The 22,886-nt window shown below is 39.0% G+C and overlaps 1 protein-coding gene across 1 annotated transcript; it reads right to left on the bottom strand.

Moving 5' to 3' along the window:
- KEL (Kell metallo-endopeptidase (Kell blood group)) lies at positions 1-21,096 on the bottom strand. Its single transcript, XM_018074569.2, has 19 exons — positions 20,921-21,096; positions 20,670-20,822; positions 15,634-15,775; positions 13,939-14,142; positions 13,218-13,342; positions 12,146-12,292; positions 11,809-11,871; positions 10,654-10,842; positions 10,128-10,273; positions 8,698-8,821; positions 8,068-8,178; positions 7,266-7,364; positions 6,664-6,741; positions 6,123-6,226; positions 5,226-5,336; positions 3,044-3,111; positions 2,658-2,815; positions 1,741-1,836; positions 1-518 (listed from the first exon to the last, which is right to left on the bottom strand). The coding sequence occupies exons 2-19, from the start codon at positions 20,685-20,687 to the stop codon at positions 342-344; spliced, it is 2,160 nt and encodes a 719-aa protein (XP_017930058.1). The 5' UTR covers positions 20,688-20,822; positions 20,921-21,096; the 3' UTR covers positions 1-341.
- Positions 21,097-22,886: the final 1,790 nt, after the last annotated feature.

The following is a 22,886-nucleotide window of genomic DNA, read 5'->3' as shown; positions in this document are numbered from 1 at the left end:
TGAATAGAAGGACTAGTAATGCAGCAGTCTTTCTGTTTATAGCTCCTCAGAAGTTGCTGTCTGCTAGAGACTGGGTTGTCACCTTGCTACCTTGGGACTTGTTACACTCCAGAGTTACATCTGGGACAGAGTTCTGAGAGCCTTGGAGGAGATCTTCTTCACTTACAAACTCAGTTTAAAAATTTCCTTACCATCAACTTCTACAGAGAGGATAACAAGAAAAGGAAGGTAAAGGAAGGTCACCCATGTCACCCCAGGGGCCCTGCGAAGATAGTCATACTTTCACGGTCAGGCCTTCCTGTCCCTGGGGTCATATCTCTCTTCCTCCTTTCCCATGCAGATTACCAGATGCGGCATTTGTTGTCTGGGTTCATTGGGGATCCACTGGGACAGCGGAAGAGCTTGGAGAAGTCCTGGCTATTGCTGACAGGCCCACAGACACGAAGTGGCAAGGGACTATGCGGATCTGTGTTCAGGGAAAACTGTAGCTTTTCTGGTTCCTGGTGTCCACACATTGCCTGAAAGGAAGTAAAATAGAGAAGTCAGTTTAGGTGAAAGTCCTCATGTCATCAAGATTTAAGGCTCCTCACACCTCTCTACCCGTCTGGGGGTGCTAGAGTAAACAAGGCAACATGCATACATGGCTGCCAACAATGTTCAAATCTTTCTTATGACTGTTTTTCCTTTCCTTATACTTCTCTGTCCCAATTTCTCTATCTGACAAGCCATCTGTTCTTTTTCTGTACTGTATAGTCCAGAACACAGGGAATTTAGGCCACCTTGGCTAGGATCATTCAACCTTGGACTCCATCTAAAGTAATGGTAAAGATATTGTCTCAGTGTCTAGTTTCAGCTTCTTAAGTGAAATCAATGAGTGCTCCTCAAGACAGGAGAGCACTTACACAAAATCTCATTACTACCTGAGAGACTCGGGGGAGGATTATGTGACTTTACTAGTGTTAAACCGGCAATCCAAGTCTTCCTTCTTGTTATTTCAGTCTTTTTTCATTGACAAATGATGCAGTAGCTGCCAGACAACTTCTGAAATGCAAATCTTGCCACCTAGACCAAATAATCTCCTTTTCTACACACTGCTCTCACCTAATCTCAACATATGCACAAAACTTTTCCCTTTGCACAATTACAGTGACTTACAAGGACGTGACTTTTCTAAGCACAGAAATCCAATGATCTATCACAAGGAACTCAACAGCACAGCTATGCACAATTGCACAACTTTGTAGAAATCCTTAAAGCAGGTTCCCACAGAAATATCTAACTATGTGTGCATGTCCTTCTAGTTCTTTATCTCTAAATAACATTTGAGACTCTTTTTTTCACTAGTAGTCACTCAAAATGATAAGACATCTAGTTATTCAGCAAGACAGAAAGGCAAATGGAGGAAGGGATGGACTTTTGCAGTAAGATTTCACTCAACAGCAAAAAAACTACTCAGAAGCTGGCAATGCTTTCCCTGACACAGCTTGTCTGCTATGAGTTAATTTTGGTAGATTTCAGATCTTTGTAAAAGTTCTATCTGCAGACAGGACTTTTGTTAGCTTTGAGATCTGTAACAGGGCCCATATCTGTGAATTTTAGTTTCTAAATAATATTCTGAATGTCACAGATTTATCGGTCATTCCCAGTTCTGTGAAGAGAGGGAACAGAAACTGAATATCAAGAAAGACAAACTAATAATGGAGAGTGAGAAAGACACATGACTAGCTTAGAACTCATTACATGAGCAAAACTGAGGTAGAAAAGTTGATCATGTGAAAGTCCAATCTTAGGTAAATCCTTCTCTTCTTTGTGCTTTTTCTGCCAGTTCTTATAGGCCTGTGGAGAGAGAAAATGGGTAATAATAAATACTCCTTCAGACAGTAACCCAAGCTCATGTCTTATGCCAATGAAATCTATCAATCTAATACATATTTAATAAATTAGCAAGATTGTATCATTCACCTCACTCTGAGGCTCTCTGCTGCTGGCCATGCCCCTAATAATTCTACTGTGGAAGAATAACAACATAATTCCTTCCCATATCAGATACTCCCACACATACTGTCATAAGAGAAGATGTGGTAACTGGACAACGTAAGAATGAAAATTATGTTCAAAACAATTCACAAATATTTGAGTGTAAATTAAAAGACTTTTTACCTCCTATCATTCTTCGTGCAAGAATGTAAAAGTACCATCTTAGACCTATGGATCTCACAGCACTCCCAGTAATTAAACTGCTGAAGCACTGCATGAGGAAATAAAAAACTCTCTCTAGATTAAAATATTGCTGAAAATATCTTTATGGAGTCATTTTACCACAACACAGAATTCTGTTTCATGTCTCAGCTTACTTCCTCAAGTATAACATACACATAAATAATAGCATGCTTTTGTATGCATAACATAAATGGGGAAGTAAAGATGGTGAAGGGGAGAAGTTGTCTTACATGGAAGTAGTGAGGTTACAAGCAAAGCTTCTTGAGGATCCTCTGGAATAACAGAGGGCATGAAGGGCTCATAGTTCACTGGCACAAGTGTGCAAGAAATATGGAACTGAAGCAGCATACAGGAGAGGGGTACAGCAGAGCAATCCTCTGACATGGCAGTTGAGTTGTGTGGTGAGACTATGAGATTAGAGAAGTAAACTACAATACCTGGTAAGCAATGGTGAGCCCTCCGGTGTCAGCTGTATTCTCCAACAGTGTAAAAGTGCCACTGACATTAAAGCTGTAGCTTTCATACTGTTCAACCAAGCAGTCTATAGATTTTTGTAGTGCACTCCTGTTGCATGTAGGACAGCCCTCAGGCAACACTGTGGGAAAAAAAATCCTAGAAAGTAACGCTATTTATGGCATTTGTCTGTGTTCTTAACATTAATCCCTGGTTCTTCTTAGTAGTCAGTTTGGGCTGGAATGGGGTTTACTTAACTTCATCTACCTTAATGATATATGTATACATTAAAATAGTGACTAGGATTTCATATGGCCTAAGGGAAAGTACCAGTGGGACCTAGAAGAGTAAATAAAAAGCCAGTACCCACCATAACCATAGAACGAGTGGAGAATTTCATGTGCCATGAAGACCCCGATGGCTCCAAAGTTCACAGCACTGAAAAATAAAGATGAAAAGAGCGCTTTTGGAAAGAAAAAGAGGGCAGATGAGCATTCCTTATAGCCACTGAGCACAACCGTGGGCTCAACAGGAGTATTCTACTCTGAGAGCACACAAGCACTTCCTATTTATTGTTGCTCAGATATGTAAAAATGCAAATACCAGTGTAAATTATCCTACAAATGCTTAAAGTTATACTATGGGATTATTTTAAAGTATTTGTAGCTAATGAGCCATCAAAACAATGAAGAATCTGTGAATGAGGTTCTGCTTTTATGAACTGTAATGACATGTATTGTTGTTGAAATATGTCCTTATTTACCCCTGATTTTCACCACAAACAACAACTGTAATGGTAACCACATAAAAGTAGGATGTTTGGAGAAGCAATCTTGTAACAGTTGTCTAGTGAGAAATGATACATAAATTGGCAAGGCAAATTAAAAACATGAAGGTTTGACTTCAATTTCCTTGGTCTTGCATTGGCAATCTTGCTACTAGCAAGAGATTGTACTAGAGACCTCCAGTAGTTTTTTCTAAATGGAATTTCTATGCTTCTATGCCATGAATTTACAAGTAGTCACACAAGGAAGAGTACACTCAAATTGTATTTCCATTATATGAAATTATGGGCTCATTCTTTCTTCCCATGCACTGATTAGCACGGCTGATGCATGAAATTATTGCACTACATCACTGGGAACTCAGTAGGAAGTGACAAGAACAGTTCATCTTCTCTTAGAATTGCTCTTTCAGAAGCTGATAACTTATAATTGTTGCCCAGAGAAGCTGTGGATGTCCCACCCCTGGAAGTGTTCACAGCCAGTCTGAATGGGGTTCTGAGCAACCTGGTTTACTGGAAGGTGTCCCTGCCCATGGCAGGTGGGTTGGAACTAGCTGACCTTCAAGGTCCTTCCAACCCAAACCATTCTATGATACTATAACAATTGTACTGCTTTTATGACCTCTTGTTTTAAAGTTTATCCTCACAGTCATGTGAATTGGCTCTTGCCAGTAAAGTTTAAACTCTGGAGCATCATCTGAGAAAATGCTATTGTGCCAATTCACCAAAAGCTGATCAAGTTTGTCTTATCAGTCTATTTAATAAGGTGACAGTGAGAAAAATGTATTTTACTAACACTGAATACAAAAGGAATAAGAAGCTGAGAGTAAGAATATGGTAAGTGCAGCCCACAGCACCAGAAAAAGTATTTCTTTTCTATTATTCTTTTGAGATCCCCTTTTCTTAATACTATAATGAATTCGTTAAATACTGCAAGAACTAGAACATTACCATGGAGAAAATAATTACTTTTAACTGAGACGTGTTTCTTTCAAACTTCAGACTTTCGCCACAGCGTAAGCTTATCTTTCACTGCTATGGTATTAAGAGAAGTATCTATCCATTATCAGCAAAAAAGGACATTGGTTGATATGTTTACGGTCAACTGCTTTAAGTGCTTTTAATATGAGAAAAAATATTGCTTAAGAGATCCATTCTATATGAAGAAAGAACCCAACCAGAGTGGTATGGTCTACAGAAGTGTTCTTGTTGCAGGGAAAGACTCAGAATTAAAAATCTATTTGCTTAATTCTTCTAGACCTTTTCTAGAAAAGGTTTCTAGAAGGAAAAAAAAAAGAAGGAGAACTGGATACATTTGGAAAAGAGTTCTGACAAGAATTTGCTCTGTGAGGCTCCTGTTTTCTCTGGGTTAGGTTTCTATGGCTTGAATTTTAGGAATTCTTGGAATCTTGAAAATGAGAGGCACAGGTGAAATGTCTACTTTACAGTTTACCTACATGAGACTTCTAACTCTTTGCTCTGAAGTAATACACTAGATTCCAGTAATATCCTAGATCTAGTAATACACTAGATCACCTAGATTCTGATTTTGCTCCAGCAGAGTCAATGATCACTCTCTTTCAGAAGTCATAAGACAGTATTCATCTGGCTTCAGAAAAAGCTGGTTTTCCCCTTTTACTGTGTCTTTCTGGGATGCAATAATAAAAAGAAGTTAAAGACAGACTCATTAACTCATTAAGATACTTCCTGGAAGAATGGTGCAGCCCAGGGACTACATTCAGCTTCCACCTTTGCAGCCCCTCTGTACCTGGGAAACTCTATGTGGAAAAAAGGGCTGCGAAACATTCCAGCAGGAAAGACCACCATGTGGTGCCTTATCGAGTAGTATGAATGCACACTCCAGGGATACACATGCCACCTAGAAGTAAAAAAAAAAAAAAAAAGAAAGAAAGAAATTAGAGAATGTACTAACTTCTTATCTCAAATTTTGTTCCTTTCCTCCAGCAAATGATGAAATTCACATCTAATTCCAGGTGTTCAAAATAAACCTTCACTTGTTTACAGATGGTCAGAGCTAATAGCTTAATTTTCTTACACATGAAGGGATTCTCCCTCACAATTTTCTTATCAACTACCTGTGAAGTCCTGCACAGAATACTCTTCAGGAAGTGTAAGGCCCTAAGCACACTTGACAATGCTGCCTGCCTTCTGAAGCATCCTGTGTCCTGCCAGCATTCACATCATCACAGTGCTCTGCTATTTCCTTTGCTGTGAGGTCCAGGAGAACCAGCTATCCCCCTTACTCAAGAGAGCATGGGCAAAAAAAGTGGGGTGTTTTCAAGAGTCTGGGACTCTCTCCAAAATGGTGGGGTATTTTGGCAGCATGTGCTCAAGCTGAACACAGGATAGGTTATCCAGTTCAAGGCTTTTTAAAGGAGGGTGCAGCAACATTCAGAGCTGGTGAAACCACATTTAGAAGTACTATGCCCAATTCTGCCCACTGCTCCCCACTTGCTCTCCCTCTCCTTCCACAGTAAAAGAGAGATACAGACATACAATTGGTCATGGTCCTGAGTGATCTGCTCTATCTAATCCTGCTTTGACAGGAGAATTTGACTGGGTGATCTCCATAAGTCACTTCCAACCTCAGTTAGTTCACAGTTGTGTAATTCTGTTACATTTTTCAGATCACTTTCTGACTTACTTATTCTGTGGGTGATGCTGAAGGATTTTCAGGTAGGAATTTTCCCTCAGGATCTTCAAGCAGGCCACCACATTGAGGAAAAAGGTGTCTTCATTTATCTCCAGCTGAGGGAAGAGACAGCTAATGTGACTGTCATAGGGCATAAGCAAGGAATGAATTGAACAGTAAAAGAAAAAGAAAAGTTCCACAGGTCAAAAAAGGGTTAATCAAAAGAGAAACCAATGGGATACTTGTAGGTTTTTTCTCTTCAAGTTTTAAAGACCTTCAGTTTAAGATAGGACAGGAATGTTATCTGCAGGCCAAGCAGAACATACCAACAGATCAAAAATTGCTTCTATCAGGCCAGCCACTCTAAATAGGAGACAGCATAGACAACAGTATAGAACAAAGGTTCTCTGGGCCCATATATCCCCACAAAATGAACAGTAGGAAATGTGCATTGCTCCAGAGGTCATAACTTCTTTCATAAGCAGACATGATAGCAGTTGGTACTGGTAAACTGCCAAAAACGAGACAGGCATGTTTACATTATATAGCTCACATTCTGGTATTCCAGGTTCACTTTGGCAGTCTGGAGTGTGTGAGCTGGATAGCCAATCTCCACCTGTAGTTTGGAAACCTAAAATAATAATAAACAAATAAACGAACAAAAAGAAACATGATCAATAGGAGGCTTTACATTCTGCAAGTCCTTTTAAATGCTATTTCTAAACAATGTAAGCATGATCTGTGTCAGCCCTTCAAAATGACAGCTACTCTGTTTCTCTTTCTTAACTCTCCAACCTGAGGCCTAATGTTGTTCTACTCTTCTTTTTCTTTATATCATTGTTTTCTGCCATTCAGCTTTATAGCTTTTAACCTCTCTAGGTGTATAAAACTGAATTGTATCTCAATGCAATTAATTCAAAGTATCCATGGACAAACAAAAACTGAGCCTCTCTATGCCTACACATCAATGTCTGTGCACATGCATGATGGCACTTATAAAACCACTTTCAGTGTTTAGTATGTATAAAACATCTATTTAAGATTGTGTGCCTGTAGAAGCAGGTAGGAATATGTGAAGGTGCAGGCCTCTTCCATTCCTTCTCCAAAGGCTTCAGGGAAAGGAAGGCCTCAGTAACTTCTGCCTTCTGCACACACCGAGATTTTAGCGCTTTGGCGAGTCTGTTCATCCATCCATTCCAACTCATCCAGTCGGTCATAGAGAGCATCTTGGATCTCAGAGAACATCTGCTCAGCCTGCCATGGAGAAAAGACAGAATGGTCACAGCTGCAGAAGAACATTGTTCAGGCTTAGCTACCATCTTCCCCTGCTCCAGCAATTCAACTACAGAATAATTGGGGAAAATTTCCTCTTTTTGTGATGAAAGAGATTTCAGTTTCCACAGTGATTTAGGCTAAAGTTATTTGGCATCCTATTTTCTCCCACACACCTTTTCATCTTGCCTCTCACAAAAACTATGGCTATGCTAACTGCTCCTTTTACTGTAGATACACTCAGAATGTGTTGGCATTGATTTGTTTCTTTACAACTGGTCATATGATTGCTTAATGGCTCTGTTACTGAAAATCTTATTGAAATATATTATATTGGTGATGAATACTGTTAATACTTAACTGTTATTCCACAGAGCACATTGAGATTGCATGTATTTTTAGAGCTGTCATAGCTATTGGTGACACACATATACGACTTTGCTAACAGTTGAGACAAAGGTAATAACTGGTATTTAGCTTTGGTTATTCTAGCAATGACAGCAATGTCTTGTTCTGACATGTCTCACTCCCAAAAAAGGAGGGAAAGTGCATAAGCACAGGAATATGTAAAAAGGTATAAAACCTACACATGATTTTGCTGCCTTGATGTGGTCATAAGTTGGCATGTCAAAAAAAGAAAGGTGAAGCTGCACTCTGCTTGGAGGGTAAGATGATGAATACCTACAAGTTTCTTGGTCTGCTGAGGAAAAATTTCTTGCACAATCATCTTCCCTAGAACTGGCTCAAAGAAAGAGCTGGTATCAGTCAAGCACTTCCTCCAGCGCTCAGTTGGGATCTGTAAGAACAGAGAAAGAAATAGACACATGAGAGTGAGGACAAATAAATATGAAGTCAGCAAAAAGATATGTAGATGTGCAATCAGTAGCATACACATTGCTGTCTAAAAACAACAGCAGTGAATAAGTAATGTAGTTCTATTTAAGCTATCTCAGAAAGATTTAATCAATTAAAACACTGATTTCCTTATGATTTACTCCACTTATTTTCACTCAAGATGAAGATTCATAAGCTAGTTGAGAAAAATACATAGAAGAAAGGTGATCATCTATATTTTGTTCACTAGTCCATGACACAGTGCACTCAGCTTCTGTAAAGTTTCGTGTATCATGTCTGCTCACATATTTCCTTGAGAAAAAGAAAGAAATTAATGGCCTAGTGAGAGTAGATTTCTCCCCCCCCCCCCCAAAACTAAGAAACTCCATATAGACAAGGCATCAAGAGAACTTTCAGAAGACATGATCTATGGCCTTCAGCTGCTAGGGAGGCTGAAGAAGGTGATTAAAGACTAACTCACCATTCTAGATCCCATTTTTCCATAAAGAATCTTATATAGGTCCAGGCGTACATCTTGGAATCGACTATCAAGGGCTGGGGAGAGATTCCCAACCAAACAAACAATCATATAAATGTGAAGGACCCTGTAGGAAAATGACATTTAAAAAGGAAGAAGGTTGAAGGCTAGTCACTCTAAACACAGAGGTAAGGCAAGAGTCAAAGGAGTACCTTGAGGCAGAGGAACCCTAGGAACCTGAACAATGACAACAAAGCACTCTGAATAGGCTACACCTGGGGTTATCAAAGGAGGATGATTTGACATGAGTCAACCAAAGAAACTCCCCAGAACATCATTGAGACTCAAGGGGTAATTGCCTGTGGGGGCACAGGATTCTTTATGGGAAGTAAGAGAAAGATAATTTTCAGGACTAGGTGAAACTTATTAAAGAATATTTTGAGAGGTCTGTGGGATTCTGTGAGACTTTATTACGGCATGTTTATGGGAAGGACCAAAGGCAGGGAAATGGAAAGATCGTGGTGGATTGGGAGAACATACATGGGAAAATGGAGAGGAAAGGTGGTGAGAGAGAATGGTTGAATGTAAATTTGTGGCTTGCCAGGGTATCTATCTGACTGAGCCCTGCACATTGTCACTAGGATACACCCTATTTTATTAAATACTATTCTTAACTAACATTCTATTTGTTGTGTTTGGGGATGGATCTGAATACTGGAGAGAGTTGGCTAAGAGTTGGCTGTGGGAGGGACTTTTGTTCGAGTTAGTTGCTGGAAAGAGAAGTCTGAGAGTTGGCTATCGGAGATACTAGTGGTTTGGACCGGGTACTGGAGAGATCTGTTTGTATATATGTGTTTTTAACAGGAAGAGACCAGAGTAACTGTAACCAAAGTAGGGCTGCAAGACTTAGGGGCTCATATCCAGGTAATAAACACAAGTGCCAGCAGCTATGGACACCAGGGAATCTAGGGTTAGCTTCTGGACAGATTGAATATCTAAGACCAGCTACTGGAGTGATCCGTATTTTGTGTGTGCAAATATGTATTTCGCTAGTATAGACCAGTCCTGATTAGCTGGAGCTGGGGAATAGGATCAGGCTGTCTGAGTTGTTCATGTTTATATTAGTGCTACAGCAAAGGTGCTGTGTTCCATCTCTATTGATCACACTCGCACATACACAGACACACATACATATATATATGATATATTTTTATATATGTGTTCATATATGGTGCATGCATGCAAGCCTATTGGGAATATATGCTAAGCCTTAGTATTGGCCAGATCTGTGGATATAGAGCCACAGTAGCCTTGCAATTGTTATACTACTGGATTCAGCAGCCTCTGACACAGACTTATTTAATTCATGGTATCTGAAGTAAATATTTCTTGGGGCATGAACAACTACAGCCACAGATATGGACTACTCCTACCTTCCCTTGTGCCATTTTTCGATGAGTTGTGACATGCCTCTTAAGTAATCCATGTCATGCACTGCAATTGGCTGAGAGAGGTTCATTGGCATGGGATGGAAGACAGCCTGGAGACATGACAGCCAGTCAATAGCAGGTGCATTTTCCTGGAAGTAAAACAAAGCTTACATACTGAAGTATGGATCTAAATTGACTCACAAGAAATAATAGGGAAATAGAATAATCTTTCTAATACTGTTAAGAGATACTTTCAACAAGTCCAGTTGTTTTTATGATGTGTATATTGATCGTAGTAGAAAAGGAAATTAGCACAGGAGAGGGGAGAGAATTTTGGGCCTGAAAAAATCCAACTGCTGTCAGTTAAAGATCATAAGTTTATAAGTTATTTCAAGCTCAACAGGCTCCCCAAGTCTAAGTTGCAAGACAATGGCATCCAAAGAGAGTATCTCCTTTGTCTTTTGATCTGGATCTTCACAATTTGAATGTCACATGTAATCATGTTACTTAAGTTCTAAGGCATAGATACCTGTAGCTCCCTAATGGTGGTGCGAAAGAACAGCATCCCGCTCTCCTGTCTTTTCTTCAGTGGGGTGACAACTTGTTGGAGGTTAGAGATGAAGGCCAAGGTAGGGGAAAAGGAATCAGGGGGACCATCCTGTGTCCCTCCAAGTAGGACCCCCAGTTTCCTCAAATATGAAAGATACACACGGAGAACCTGCAATACAGACTGTATGATCAGTGGGAGGAACATGACTGAAAATTAATAACCCCATTCATCCATCCATCCATCCATCCAACCATCCAACCATCCATCTTCACCATATAAACTTCAATCTTTCAAAACTTCTGCAGACCCGCCCCTAAAACTGTCTTCTCACTGCAACATTCACATGTGGAGTACAGTTTCTCAGGTGCAGTTCCTTTCTCAGTGAAGAACACTGAAATCCCCAAAGATTATTTTTGTCACAGACTACAATTACTTTAAATACTAGAATAATTTTAGAGGTACGGGCCTGCCACCTCTGGAAAGAAATGTAGTGATATAATGAGCCAGTATTTTTGATTGAGAGAAAATGTCAGCTTCTAGTTTCAATCTTTATGAGGTATCAAAGGAATGCTTGTGACAGGTAGACAGGTTTAGTTTTCTTTGAGGACTCTTCTGAAAGACTCAGACTGAGAAACTGAAAACAACTCAGTGTTTACGAAGTTCAGAAAAATGTCAAATTAATTTTGTTACAATAACTCTCAGGGTCAAAGAGCTTGTTTCCCCAACTTATGTTTGAACATTTTAAAATAACTATAAAAATGTTAGCTACCTCTGCCCCCAATACACAGATTTTGTTATAAAGCTTTACTTTGGACAAAGAGATTTTCTAAAAACATTCATTCAAGGTGAAACGCAAAGGGAAGGCCATGTTCATATTACTTGGCAAATATAAACTACAATTTTAGCATTCTGTTTCTATATAAGAAGTTTTAAATCTGGCATCTAAAATGGGTTACATTTTACAAACTATCCTTTCGGAAAAGTAGAGTTCTGTAAAGAATTCCTTCTGGAGTCATTTTCAGAGGTGACTGACCGTAACCCATGGAAATAGACCACTCTGAACCAGGAGGCAATTCAAGGAGATCCCTTTACCAAATAGCCATTTTTACCTTGCTTCAGCCTCTGATATGTTACCTCAAGATAATTTTTTTCTTTGAATTCACTCTCAGGTGGCAACTCAAACTCAGGATGGTCAATCTGCAAAAAGGAGTAAAGGAAAAACATCTCACTATTTCCAGAAACCCTGGAAATGTGAGAATATGCTCTGCAGGCTTTGGTAATTTTTGTATTATGGAATTTGAAATGTTAATAAATTTCTTTTTATAACATATTTACGTGATAAAATCAAGAGTTTTACTGAAATTTAGGAAAACTTTCCTCAGAGAAGAATATAGGCTTAACTTGACCAAGCCTTGGTCTGACTCTTTACTCATAGTGCTTCCTGGTAGTGCTCTTTCTTTAGCACACTCACCTGAATAATATTGGTTTTGGGGTCAGAAGGAATAGGTCCCACGTGGACTCTGAAAAAGGGAAAGGTGTTGTATCTGCCCATAAGAATCTGGAGAGTTTCATTAAAATCTTTTGTTTCCTCCACATCTGTGATACTCCATCCACCAACCTAGAGAGGGAGGGAGACAGCAAGGCTGCAGGTGAGAAAAACTTGTTTGATCCATATTTACAAAATTTTTTTCACACCTATGAGCTTAGTCATTATGACAACTGTGAAGCAACAACGCAAATAGCAACAGGGGAACTTGTGAAGAGCTCTGATGGCTTTAAAATGACCTGACACTTTCCCTCAAGCAAAGCAATGAACTGAATATGACACATGGAAAAGGAATTATAATTATCAGCAGAGCAAGGTGTGCAGGAAAAATAAGCTAGATAAGCAGGAGAGAGGAAAGACGTTTTCTAAAGGCATCCAACAACCAGAACAACCAGGAATCAGGGCTCGCAGGTCCCACTTCCCTGGCAATCGGATTCACAGGTGGGCCTGTAGTTCTTTCTGCTGGAAAGTTCTGCACCCTCCTTGGAGATAAGACATAAATGCTCTTTTGGTGGCAGGAAGATGTATAACCCTCCATGGCACTAAGAGGAGTCTTCCAGAATGGAAAGAGAAAAATTTTATTCTTTAAACAAGCTCCCTTTGAAGCCTGGACCACTGGATGGCCATCAGATTTTAGACACAAAAATTTTAGCTGTTTGCAAGATGTTCCCTGGCCTGTAAGTCAGATACTATTGAAACTAAGCTGAGATTAAACACGATCCCTCTTTGTAGTCTTTGGTTTTTGACCATCCTTAAGTAATGTACAGGGTTATGAGGAAAGATTCAGATGATTTTCTGATGTCAGAAAATCAGATATTGAAACTGTATTTAAAGCTAGAAGATTTATCACTTGGAAGTTGTGTTGTGAACCATGAGTTTATTTCAGGGCCAGATGCTAGAAAAATTACATGCTGTAGGACCATATGATCCTAACTGCACACTTTCCTTCTTGAAGGAATTATCTTCTGAAAGGAGAGGAAATAGCACTAATATTCACCTGATTTAGGAGGTCCTTCAATGGCTGAGCTCCTTGAGATTCTATCTGTTCGATATTCATGCAGGAACGATAGAATTGCATTGCTTTCTCCTGGGCTGAGCCTCTTATCCCAAACTGTGGACTCTCTGAGAAAAAAAAAAAAAGATTAAAAATTTAAAAAGTGATTTAAAAAAGAAGTTGGTACAGTGTTAAAGCAGAGAACAGTTGTAAGAAAATACTACGCTTTGATTCAGAACATTTCAATAAATACATCCACATTTTCCACAGCGATTCAAAGCAAGGGGCTTTCTGGTGCCACAGCTCTTCCTGAGGCCAAATATGTGACATTCTTTGCATGGAAACAGGAGCACAGCAGGAAGATGGTGCATATCTAAGTCCATATCTGTCCCACATGGAGACAGGCCACATCACTAGAGTGCACATTCAGGCAAGCACAGCAACAAGTGCTTACTTTTACAAGACAACAAGAAAATAGTTTGAGTTGTTGTCAGAATTTTAAAATCTGACTTTCATCTGTTACACTTGGCAAGGGTAATTAAAATGTTTAAAATGCAGCTATTGTAATATGATATGCTCAAAAATAAATCTGTACCTGTAATGATAGAAGAACGAAGAGATAGGACTCAGTCCCTGTTAGAAATGATTGTGCTCTCAGTTACTAGTACTCTCAGCTCTAACTGAGGCAGTTGCTGAAGGTAACACACCAATCATCTGTCCCTACCTAAAAGCCTTTTCAGGATCAACAGATTTTCTTCCAACAACACATCAAATACATTTAGTGATTCTTCTGTGGTTCTGCTTGAGTGTTTGCCTTTCCAGTTGCCACAGGCATATTTGTAGAAATCCTCACAGGGCTCTACAGTGTCATTCCTAGAATTCAGGAGTCTTTCCAACAGAGCAAGACCTGGCTTGACATCACAGGATCCTGGAGAAGAAAGTAAATAGGAGAGAACTGAGCAGTAACAGTGGAGAGTGAGAACAACTCCAAACAAACAAACAAATAAACCAAAAACAGAAACAAAAAAACTAAAAAACCAAACCAAACAAACAAACAAACAATTCTCTGTGGGACATTTCCTCTAAAAGATTTATTTTTGGTACAAACTCCTTTCCATGCAAAGTGTTAAATTCCTTGTAAGTTTTTGCTGAATATGGAGTGAAATGTCTTCTGTCTTTTACTTCCCAGGAGGATTGTCTTTGCACTTTATAAGGGAGATTCTTCAAATAAAGGGCAAGTAATCAGTCCAGAGGTGGTGTTCTCTCTTTGTACTACCTAGGTAGTCACAGTTAGGGTTATTCTGCCTTCTCAGTGTCTTTTCTCTGAACCAGCCAAATTTGGCCTAACAATAAACAAGAAGCAACTGATAGTGTCAACACATGATGGAAAAGAAAGACATAGCACAGCAATAGTAAGATCGTAAGATTAAAACATGGTTTGTTCAAGTACGGGAAACATACCTCAGCAATGACATTTTTTAAAAGAGGACAAAAACTTTCTATAATATCTTACTTTGATTTGTGACTCCCTTTATCTAAACTGCTGCAAATCACTGGGTATTTGTTCTCATTTTGGTTCAGTGTCTTGTATCGACATCAGATGAGATCAATTATTTACTGAAACAAGCCACCTGTAAATTAAAGTGAGACTTCCCATACTATGGTTTCAACAGTTGACATGGGAAAAGGTTGGTAGAGTGGAAATAGACAAGATCTAAACTAACAGTTTTTTCTTGGTCTATGTAGTGAATGGCCTCCAACACATAACAAGAGCTAAAGAAAAATGTCAGGTAGATGAATAGAAAAAAGCTAGGTAAAAGGTCAAAAATGCTTATTTTGGAGTGTCTGCATCCACCAATATAAATGCATCTTCAGTATTGAGCATTCTATATGCTCAGATATTGCCATGAACCATTCTCTAGATAGTTCTTTAGCAAATTTGATAGGCAAATTAATATTTCTGCTCTATGCTCACAGCTTCTCCATTAGCAAAAGACTATGACTTTTCCTTTTACACTGTGACTGCACTGATCTATCCTAGAAAATCAGGACTAGACTTAAGCCAGAGATGGAAAGGTGGAGGAGGAGCTCCAAATATCAGATTCTGTTCACTTTCCTGGAAGTGACTACAGACAGAACATGTTGATGAGATGCAAAGCAATATAATGATGCTCTCTCTGAAAACTGGGCTCAGGCATATCGAATAGCAGGCAGAGGAGGAGGACAGATGTGGAGGATCTCTCCCCAAAGAAGAGGTAGGAAAATGTAACTTTTTTACAAAAGGTGTTATGGTTCCCAGAGATTCTGAAAGTCTGGTTCTTAACGTTGATGCTAAGCTTAGTACACAATGGAGGCAGACTGGAGAGAAAGGGATCTTACAAATGGGGTGGATGAGGAAGAAAGGGAAAGGATATCATACCTAGAGCACAAGTCATCACGATGTAGGTGATAAGCAGTGTAAAGCCAAGGACAGTACTGAGAATAAGTGTACACAGAAGTAGGCTTTTCCCCTGAAGGCATCGTTCTGTCTTTGCACCTGTTCTCAGCTCCTCGTCACAGGTCTGAAGAGACAGAAAAAATGAAGAAAGAAAAATTTATATTAAAGTTAGCACTGATAATATACTCCATCTATTAATCATGGATTAGTGCCAGAACACCAATAGTCATCCAACTCATCTAAGTGTCTGTACTCCCAGGGGCTTTCTCCCTTTCTTTGTTTCCCTGTCTTTTCAAGCTACAGCTGTTGCACTGAGCTACTAATTATATATTGAAAATGCATCTTGCTATGAGGAGGCTTGTCCCTCCATAGTTCACTCTGGTTTGTGGAACCCCTTTGCATATACCTCCTGAAGATATCAAAGCCTTTTCGAGTCCATTTAAAGCTAATGATGTGATGTCTAGAACTGATGGTTCTTTATTCTGTTACAGTCTGGCAACCTGAGCACTAATTCCAGATCTCTCCTCAAGAAACAAGTACTGCATCCTAAGCCCTCTAGCCTGGTTCAAGTGAGAGAAAAGATTTGCTCTATTCTATAACCTCCAGTAAGCTGTAAGTCACTGAGAAAATCTTATATACAAACATGTTTTATCTCACATAAATTTAGTTGTGTTCATAATGTAGGTGTGTCTTTTTAGTCAATAGAGAAGGCTAAGCACCTTATGAGTACACCTTCTATTTTGGATATCTGTCTTAGGATGAGATGAAGCATCCTCCAGAGTTACCTTTCTTTTTCTCTCTTGACTGTAAAGGAAGGCACATGATTACCTAACATCTACCTGGATAGTTAGATAAGATGACATTTACTCTGTGTGTTCACTCCTGCATACTTTAATGTACCTAAGACTGGAGAAAAGCACTTTACAAAAGAACAGACATGAGAATGCATACTGGTAATATAAGGAAAGGGAAAAAACTGAATAAAATGAAAGGTAGGATGACTGAATAAGAATAAACATTAAGAAAAGGGAGGTAGGAGGCAGAAGGGGGAAAACCCCAGAAGATAATGGAAAACCCTGGATATAGCAAGCAAGGAGTAAATCTTATAGCTGTGAAAGCTGATCAAAGAGTTACTTGGAGAGTCCTGCATGCCAGTGTCAGGGCCTGGCTGGTGTTGTCCCCACAGGCTCAAGCTTAGCACCCTGTTGAAGGCTGGTTCTCTGATAAAAGAAAGCTATTTGAGAAACCTTGTCAAGCCTTGCAACTCTTTGAGGAAAAGTGAGAATCTGCCTCAGTGGACATGTCAAATTTTTCACTTGGTAGCTTTTTTTTGCAGCTCTCATGCGTGATCTCCATCTGAGCTATGCTGCAGTGGCAGCCATGTCTTCATCTGGACATGCATCCCAGTGATCTGGATCCTGATCTTAATCTATAGACTTGATTCTGCAGGTTTGAGCTTGGACCTGCCTGTCAATCTACATTCTTGATTGACCCTGCCTACTGTCACCAGACCTGCATATACCCTGCATTTCCATCCTGGGTGGGGAGAGCTCCCCTTGCTGACCAAGTCTTTACTTCTTGTTTTCTTTGTCATGATTCTTAAGTCCCAGACTTCCATCCCTTTTCTGACCTTGCTGCTCCCTTACATGCAGTACATACCCCTTCACTGAAGGAAACATTAAGGAAATGAATGAGTCTGCTGTTAATCATCCAGACTAATATACTATGTACAATTCCTGCACAAAAACATTAACAGAACAAAAAACACAAAAACCAGTAGGAAAAGAGACCTCATTATTTCATATCTTTCAAACATGCATTTTATTCAATTAATTCAGAAGCCTTTCAAAAGCTTACTTGACTCCTGGAAATTGCTAACAAGGGTTAAGTGCCTAACTGCTTTTCTCCTTTAAAATCCTATTATCCTGACTTCTTTAGGCAGGATGCTGAATAACTAAATGGAAAGCATGTACATACAAGTGAATCCTGGCATTAGAAGGTGCTAGATACAGGACATGATCATACTGGCACTGTACGAAATATAAAGGAGGACATCGAAATTCCTTTCATAAGTCCCTGTAGCAAAACGCTTCAGGTTTTACTCCTACAGTAAGAGAGTAAGTATCACAATTTAACAGTATGGTAGGGATGTGAGTGAAAGAAAATTAGCTTAGCTAATTTTGAGAAGAAAAACTATTCTTCAACATGCAAGCCCCCAGCTTTCACCATTTAGGAGGGAGTGAATGATTCACATTCACAATTATTTTGAATTCTCTGTTGCAATAGATTTCTTGTTTTTCACATTAAAAATCTGGTTTGTTCCTACTATGAAATATTTATACTTTTGCAATACTTTGGTTTGATGTTATCAGAGGACATCTGTCTCTCTCTTTTGAGTAATAAGTGGCATGGCTGTAGAGACACTAAGAAGAAATTGGTGTTTCAAGACTGTCAGTGCAATTTCTTATGATCTTCTGGTTAAGAGTAGGTCTATATCAAGCCTATACATTATGTTTCTTTTGAAATGCACAATACATCAAATAATAGATTTTAAAAATCTGTAAGAAAAACAGGACTGTCCCCCTCAAGTCTCCAATGTGAAACAACTGTCTTGCTAAGAACAATATGCCTCAAAATAACAGCATACCAAAAAGAAGTGACAGGGGAAGTGGCTATGTACCTCCACTTAGAAACTGGATTATGGTCTGCGCTATACAAACTATAAGGATAAAAATTTTCTTCAAACACTTCCCTTCCATAAGGAATGTCTTTCTAATCTTGCCTCTGTAACTAGGTCTGGATTTGAGAGATTTTATGTGGACCTACATAAACAGAGATAAAAGAGGAGGGCAATCATACTTAGTTGTCCTTTCTATCTTTTTCATGACAACAGCTTAAACAAATCTAGACAGACAAATGCCCACTCTTTCAATACTCCTACACAGATACTGACCTGGGCAAAATCCCTATCAGACTCTTTATCTAGAACAAACTTCACTTTTGTGCCTCGACGGACTAAGTGGTTCACAGGTACTGAAATACAGAACCCTTCCTAAGTCAATGATTTTTGGGCAAGGGAATGTGGATTGAACTAGGTGGAACCAGAGCTGAGATATAAAAACTTCCAGGGCACAGGATACAGGAATACTACATAGCTTGCAGGAAGCAGCAGCACTGTATTTTGAGGCTTGGTTGCCTCATCCAGAATGCTCCATATAAGGATGCAAGTGAATGGTTTGAACAAGCCTGGGGAAAAGGACTTCAAACTCTGACAGAGCTTTTCCTTATAGGTCTCACTTAGGAGTGAGAAAAATAATCAGTATTTGCATAAAGTTCCAGATGAATGCAATTTCCAGTACAGTTTCAGTTCTTTCATGCTTTTAAGAATGTGCAAGTGTTCAAATTCAAATGGCTCCACTGTAGCTAAGTGAGAACAAATGCCTGTAAAATCACTAAAAGAAGACTTCTAATTGTCATCAATTATAAAATGTATTATTTTGAATTAAGATACTATATTAACCATCTGATTCAAACGTGAGCATGACTTAGACTAGCAGAATCATAACAGGTACAGTCACTAAAGCAAGAACTGTTTGATACACCTATATCAGCCAAAGAATTTGATTTTCCTGCAGCATCTCCTTCCTTCTGTTCGTGAGTCATTCCTGAATTTTGAAGGGAGGTTGAAGTTCCTCTGCATAATTCTTCCTCACCTTTCATTTTCACAGAGTTCAGTGCTTTGCAGAAAAAGAAGCATCTAGCTTTCACAAAAATAAAGTAAATAAAAAGAAAGAGATCAAAGGCAGAGAGAATTGGAGTTATTTTTCATAACTATTTACCAAATAATTTAGAGGTTTTATTTTTCAGCCTGTAGGTTATTCAAGAATTACTGACTTTGGCTGTTACCCAAATTGCATTTATCACATTACTCATGTGGATGACATATTTTCAGACTAATGCCTCCATACTCACCAAAAACTTCATTTTCTTAAATTTATCTTTTGTCAGCAATTCATGTAAGCACAATAAATTGAGCCCATTAAATGCCATTTGAGAAATATTTTAGGCTGTGTTCAAAATAGAGTATCTGCTAATGTGAAATACGAAACAGAAAGGTTGCTGAATTATATTCTGGACTACTAAAATTTTAAAGCATAACCATGGCCAATAACTAAAATGATAACTGTTGTCTGATCTTTATCACACAGAAATATGGAAATGAATATACAAAACAATAATTTCTGCAAATTCTTCAGCTAGAAAAATGCGGACAAGATAAAGTTATCTTTTGAATTACAGCCAGAGTCACACTGAACAGCTCTCGTTGTTACAAAACATAGGTATTTTTTAGTTTGAATTATTTAGTCACATAGAACACTTTACATATCTCTGTTGTCCTTGAATGTTTCCTATATTTTAGCAATGCTGACCTAACAGTTCACTTCAGTGCAATTTGTCTGTAAATATGAAAATAAGACTTTATTAGCCATTTATATAAGACATCAAATCAGAAAAGTTAAGACATCAAATCAGAAAATTACACCACGCTATATGGGAAGCAATTAGCCTTATCATGTCATTCTCACATTCCAAAAAGTATGCCATGTTTATACACAATTATTTGGGGGTGGGGGAAATTGTATGTTTCTGGGTAAGTACTTTCTTATAATTTTGTGTTGAAAAAATGGAGATACAATAAAAGAGGCCATTATTATTATTACTACTACTCCTATTATTATTACTACTTATCGGTCGGTGCTTCAAACAGTTTGGAAAACAGTATCAGGATGGCCATTAGGACGACTAACAGGAAGGGCAAGAACCCCTAAATCATTGCACCATATCCCACATCGTCAATCCCGAGACCCGGACAAGCCCTTTCTGGATACAAACTGTCAAAAACTCAACTACCCCAAGTTCCCTAAGGTAATAAGCAGTGTAGGTGTGATAGGGATAGGAAAAGAGAGGTGTGAGACAAAGGTACCTCAGCAGACTGCAAGACAGACCCATTTCCTTACCTCAGGAGGAGTGCTCATCCTTGTCACTGAGCAGGCTTTGCTCCCGCAGTTACCACAGTTGTCAGCTCTGTTTACTTGTTTGCTATCAGTCTTCCATGCCCAGACACACTGCTAAGTTCAGAGACAATCTCTTCTTCCCAGCTTGGCTGTTTGCTGTGGGGAGGAGAAGAGAGAGGAAAAGCTCTGAGAAAAACGCCCTAAAGAAAATGGGTGGGAGGGAAATGGATATGTTACTACAACTCTCCACCCACCTTCTAAACACCTCTCTTCTCATAAAAAGTACTTTTTGTTCCCTTCTGCGTCTCCCTGTGACCCACCCGTCTTTCTGTCTCTTGGAGCTCCACTGAAATCTTTTTGAACACGAGTATGTGATTCTCTATCTCCCTCAGCCTCTACTCAGCTATTTGATGTTTCTTTTCTCTTCAGCAGCCTCGCTATCCTGCCCACCCAACATGCCTGTTTTGGTCTGATATTCTCACTGCCACTAGCCTGTTTCAACCTGCTGCTTCTCTGGGGCCCGGAGGCCTCTGCCTATTGCAAGATAGTGTGGGCTAAGCATCCTAGTGCTCCTCCTCCCACAAAGGAAAGGTCACGGTGCTGACTTACTTCTTGCTTTCTTTCATCTGCACCCTAGTGTCCATTCAAGGGGTCAACACATCTGACTTTTTCTTTCTCATTAAGAGTCATTTAAAAAAATCATTCATTATTGATTCTATTTACAGTTGTTCATTACTTCTCAGGTGATGGCCAGCCTGTGCGTCTTTGCTTACTTAAAGATGCATATTGGGAAGATCTGAGAGGATGGTTTCTCTGCTTTGAAGACTGGGAACCAGGATCACTTCTCTGAGACATTAAAAACTGAGTAGTTGATATTGGGAGATGAGCCCTTCTCAAGTGGTGGCTGGGAGCTGAGACAGATGGTGGGGACCAGTTTGGTGACAGCTTCCAAAGTGACTGAAACAAGCAGAATACCAGGATGGAACTGTTTGCCTCCCAATGATGCTAGTCTTTCAGGGAAATATGATGTCTAGGTTCACTAGTCTGAAGATAATTAGGTATCTGTACAGTAGTTCAGATTCCATCAGTTCCATCAACCTGATTATTTCCCTAATACTGTAGTGCTTCCATAATTATTAACATTCTACTATCACAACAGACTTCTTATATGGCTGAAACCAGTTACTTACTCCCAGTTCTTTTTACCGTTCAGGTCACTGGTAGTTATATATGTCTGCATTTGTCAAACATCTCTAAATACTGCCAAAAAATGGCCTTGCATAGTGCAAAAAAGGTCTTTGCTGACCTTTCTTTCCTTGCAGTGTGTCACTTCCCTTCAGCTTAACATCAGAATCCAATTTGCAAATACTTGCATAAATGATTGAGATTTGACTTAGTGGAAATAACAAGACACTCTTTTGTTGGATCCCAAGCTTTATGTAAAGAAGTAAATTTTGCTTCTATTTTCTCTACTGAACACTATCTAGGCTTTTAAATTTAGCTGGGCAAGGAATTTATTGCCATTTTAGATTGTAAAATGTTTTTGATAATTTTGAACACAATGCAATTAAAATTAAAGCAAGTAACAAAACCTTGACTGAAGTATTCACTTTTAAATTGAGAAGATCAAAAAAGCCTTTGGTCAATATGCTGAGGGGATATGATTGGAGTTAACATGGTTTTGTATACCAGTATCTTTTAAACAGGTATTCTTATCTCCTCTTGTAAATGTAATTTTACCACATAATTGGACAAAATACTACATTGACATTGCCACACCACATGGATTGTCACATACACACTACCTAGAAATTCTTTGAATGTGTATATATGGATGATTTTTTCCAGACCTTGTAAACTAATCAGGACATATCTTGAAAAGTAGATGGATCACTACTTCATTATAAGTGTTCATGGGATGTTTCAGGAAATTAAATGCACTTTTCTCTCTCAGTGAAGAGCATTGCTCTTTGAATTAGTACTTGTTTCAGGGGTGCTGTAATGCCAAGAAAGCTGTCTTGCAAGATCTAGTATGGAGGTGATGTTTTCGCTTCTAATTCATCACAGACCATAGTAACATTATATACTGAATCTAACAGACACTACTGTTGGATTCCATTGGAAAAGTATGCTCCTGAGTAGCATTCTGCTGTGACAGAGTTTGTGAAATAATTCGGTAGGAAAGTTGAGTTTTTATGGGGAGAATCAGATGGTTTAAAT

This window comes from Manacus vitellinus, unplaced genomic scaffold (genome assembly GCF_001715985.3).
Source record: "Manacus vitellinus isolate BGI_N305 unplaced genomic scaffold, ASM171598v3 scaffold_28_pilon, whole genome shotgun sequence".
NCBI lineage: Eukaryota > Metazoa > Chordata > Aves > Passeriformes > Pipridae > Manacus > Manacus vitellinus.
Note: the sequence above shows the minus strand (reverse complement) of the source record. Positions and strands in the feature narration are given on the sequence as shown.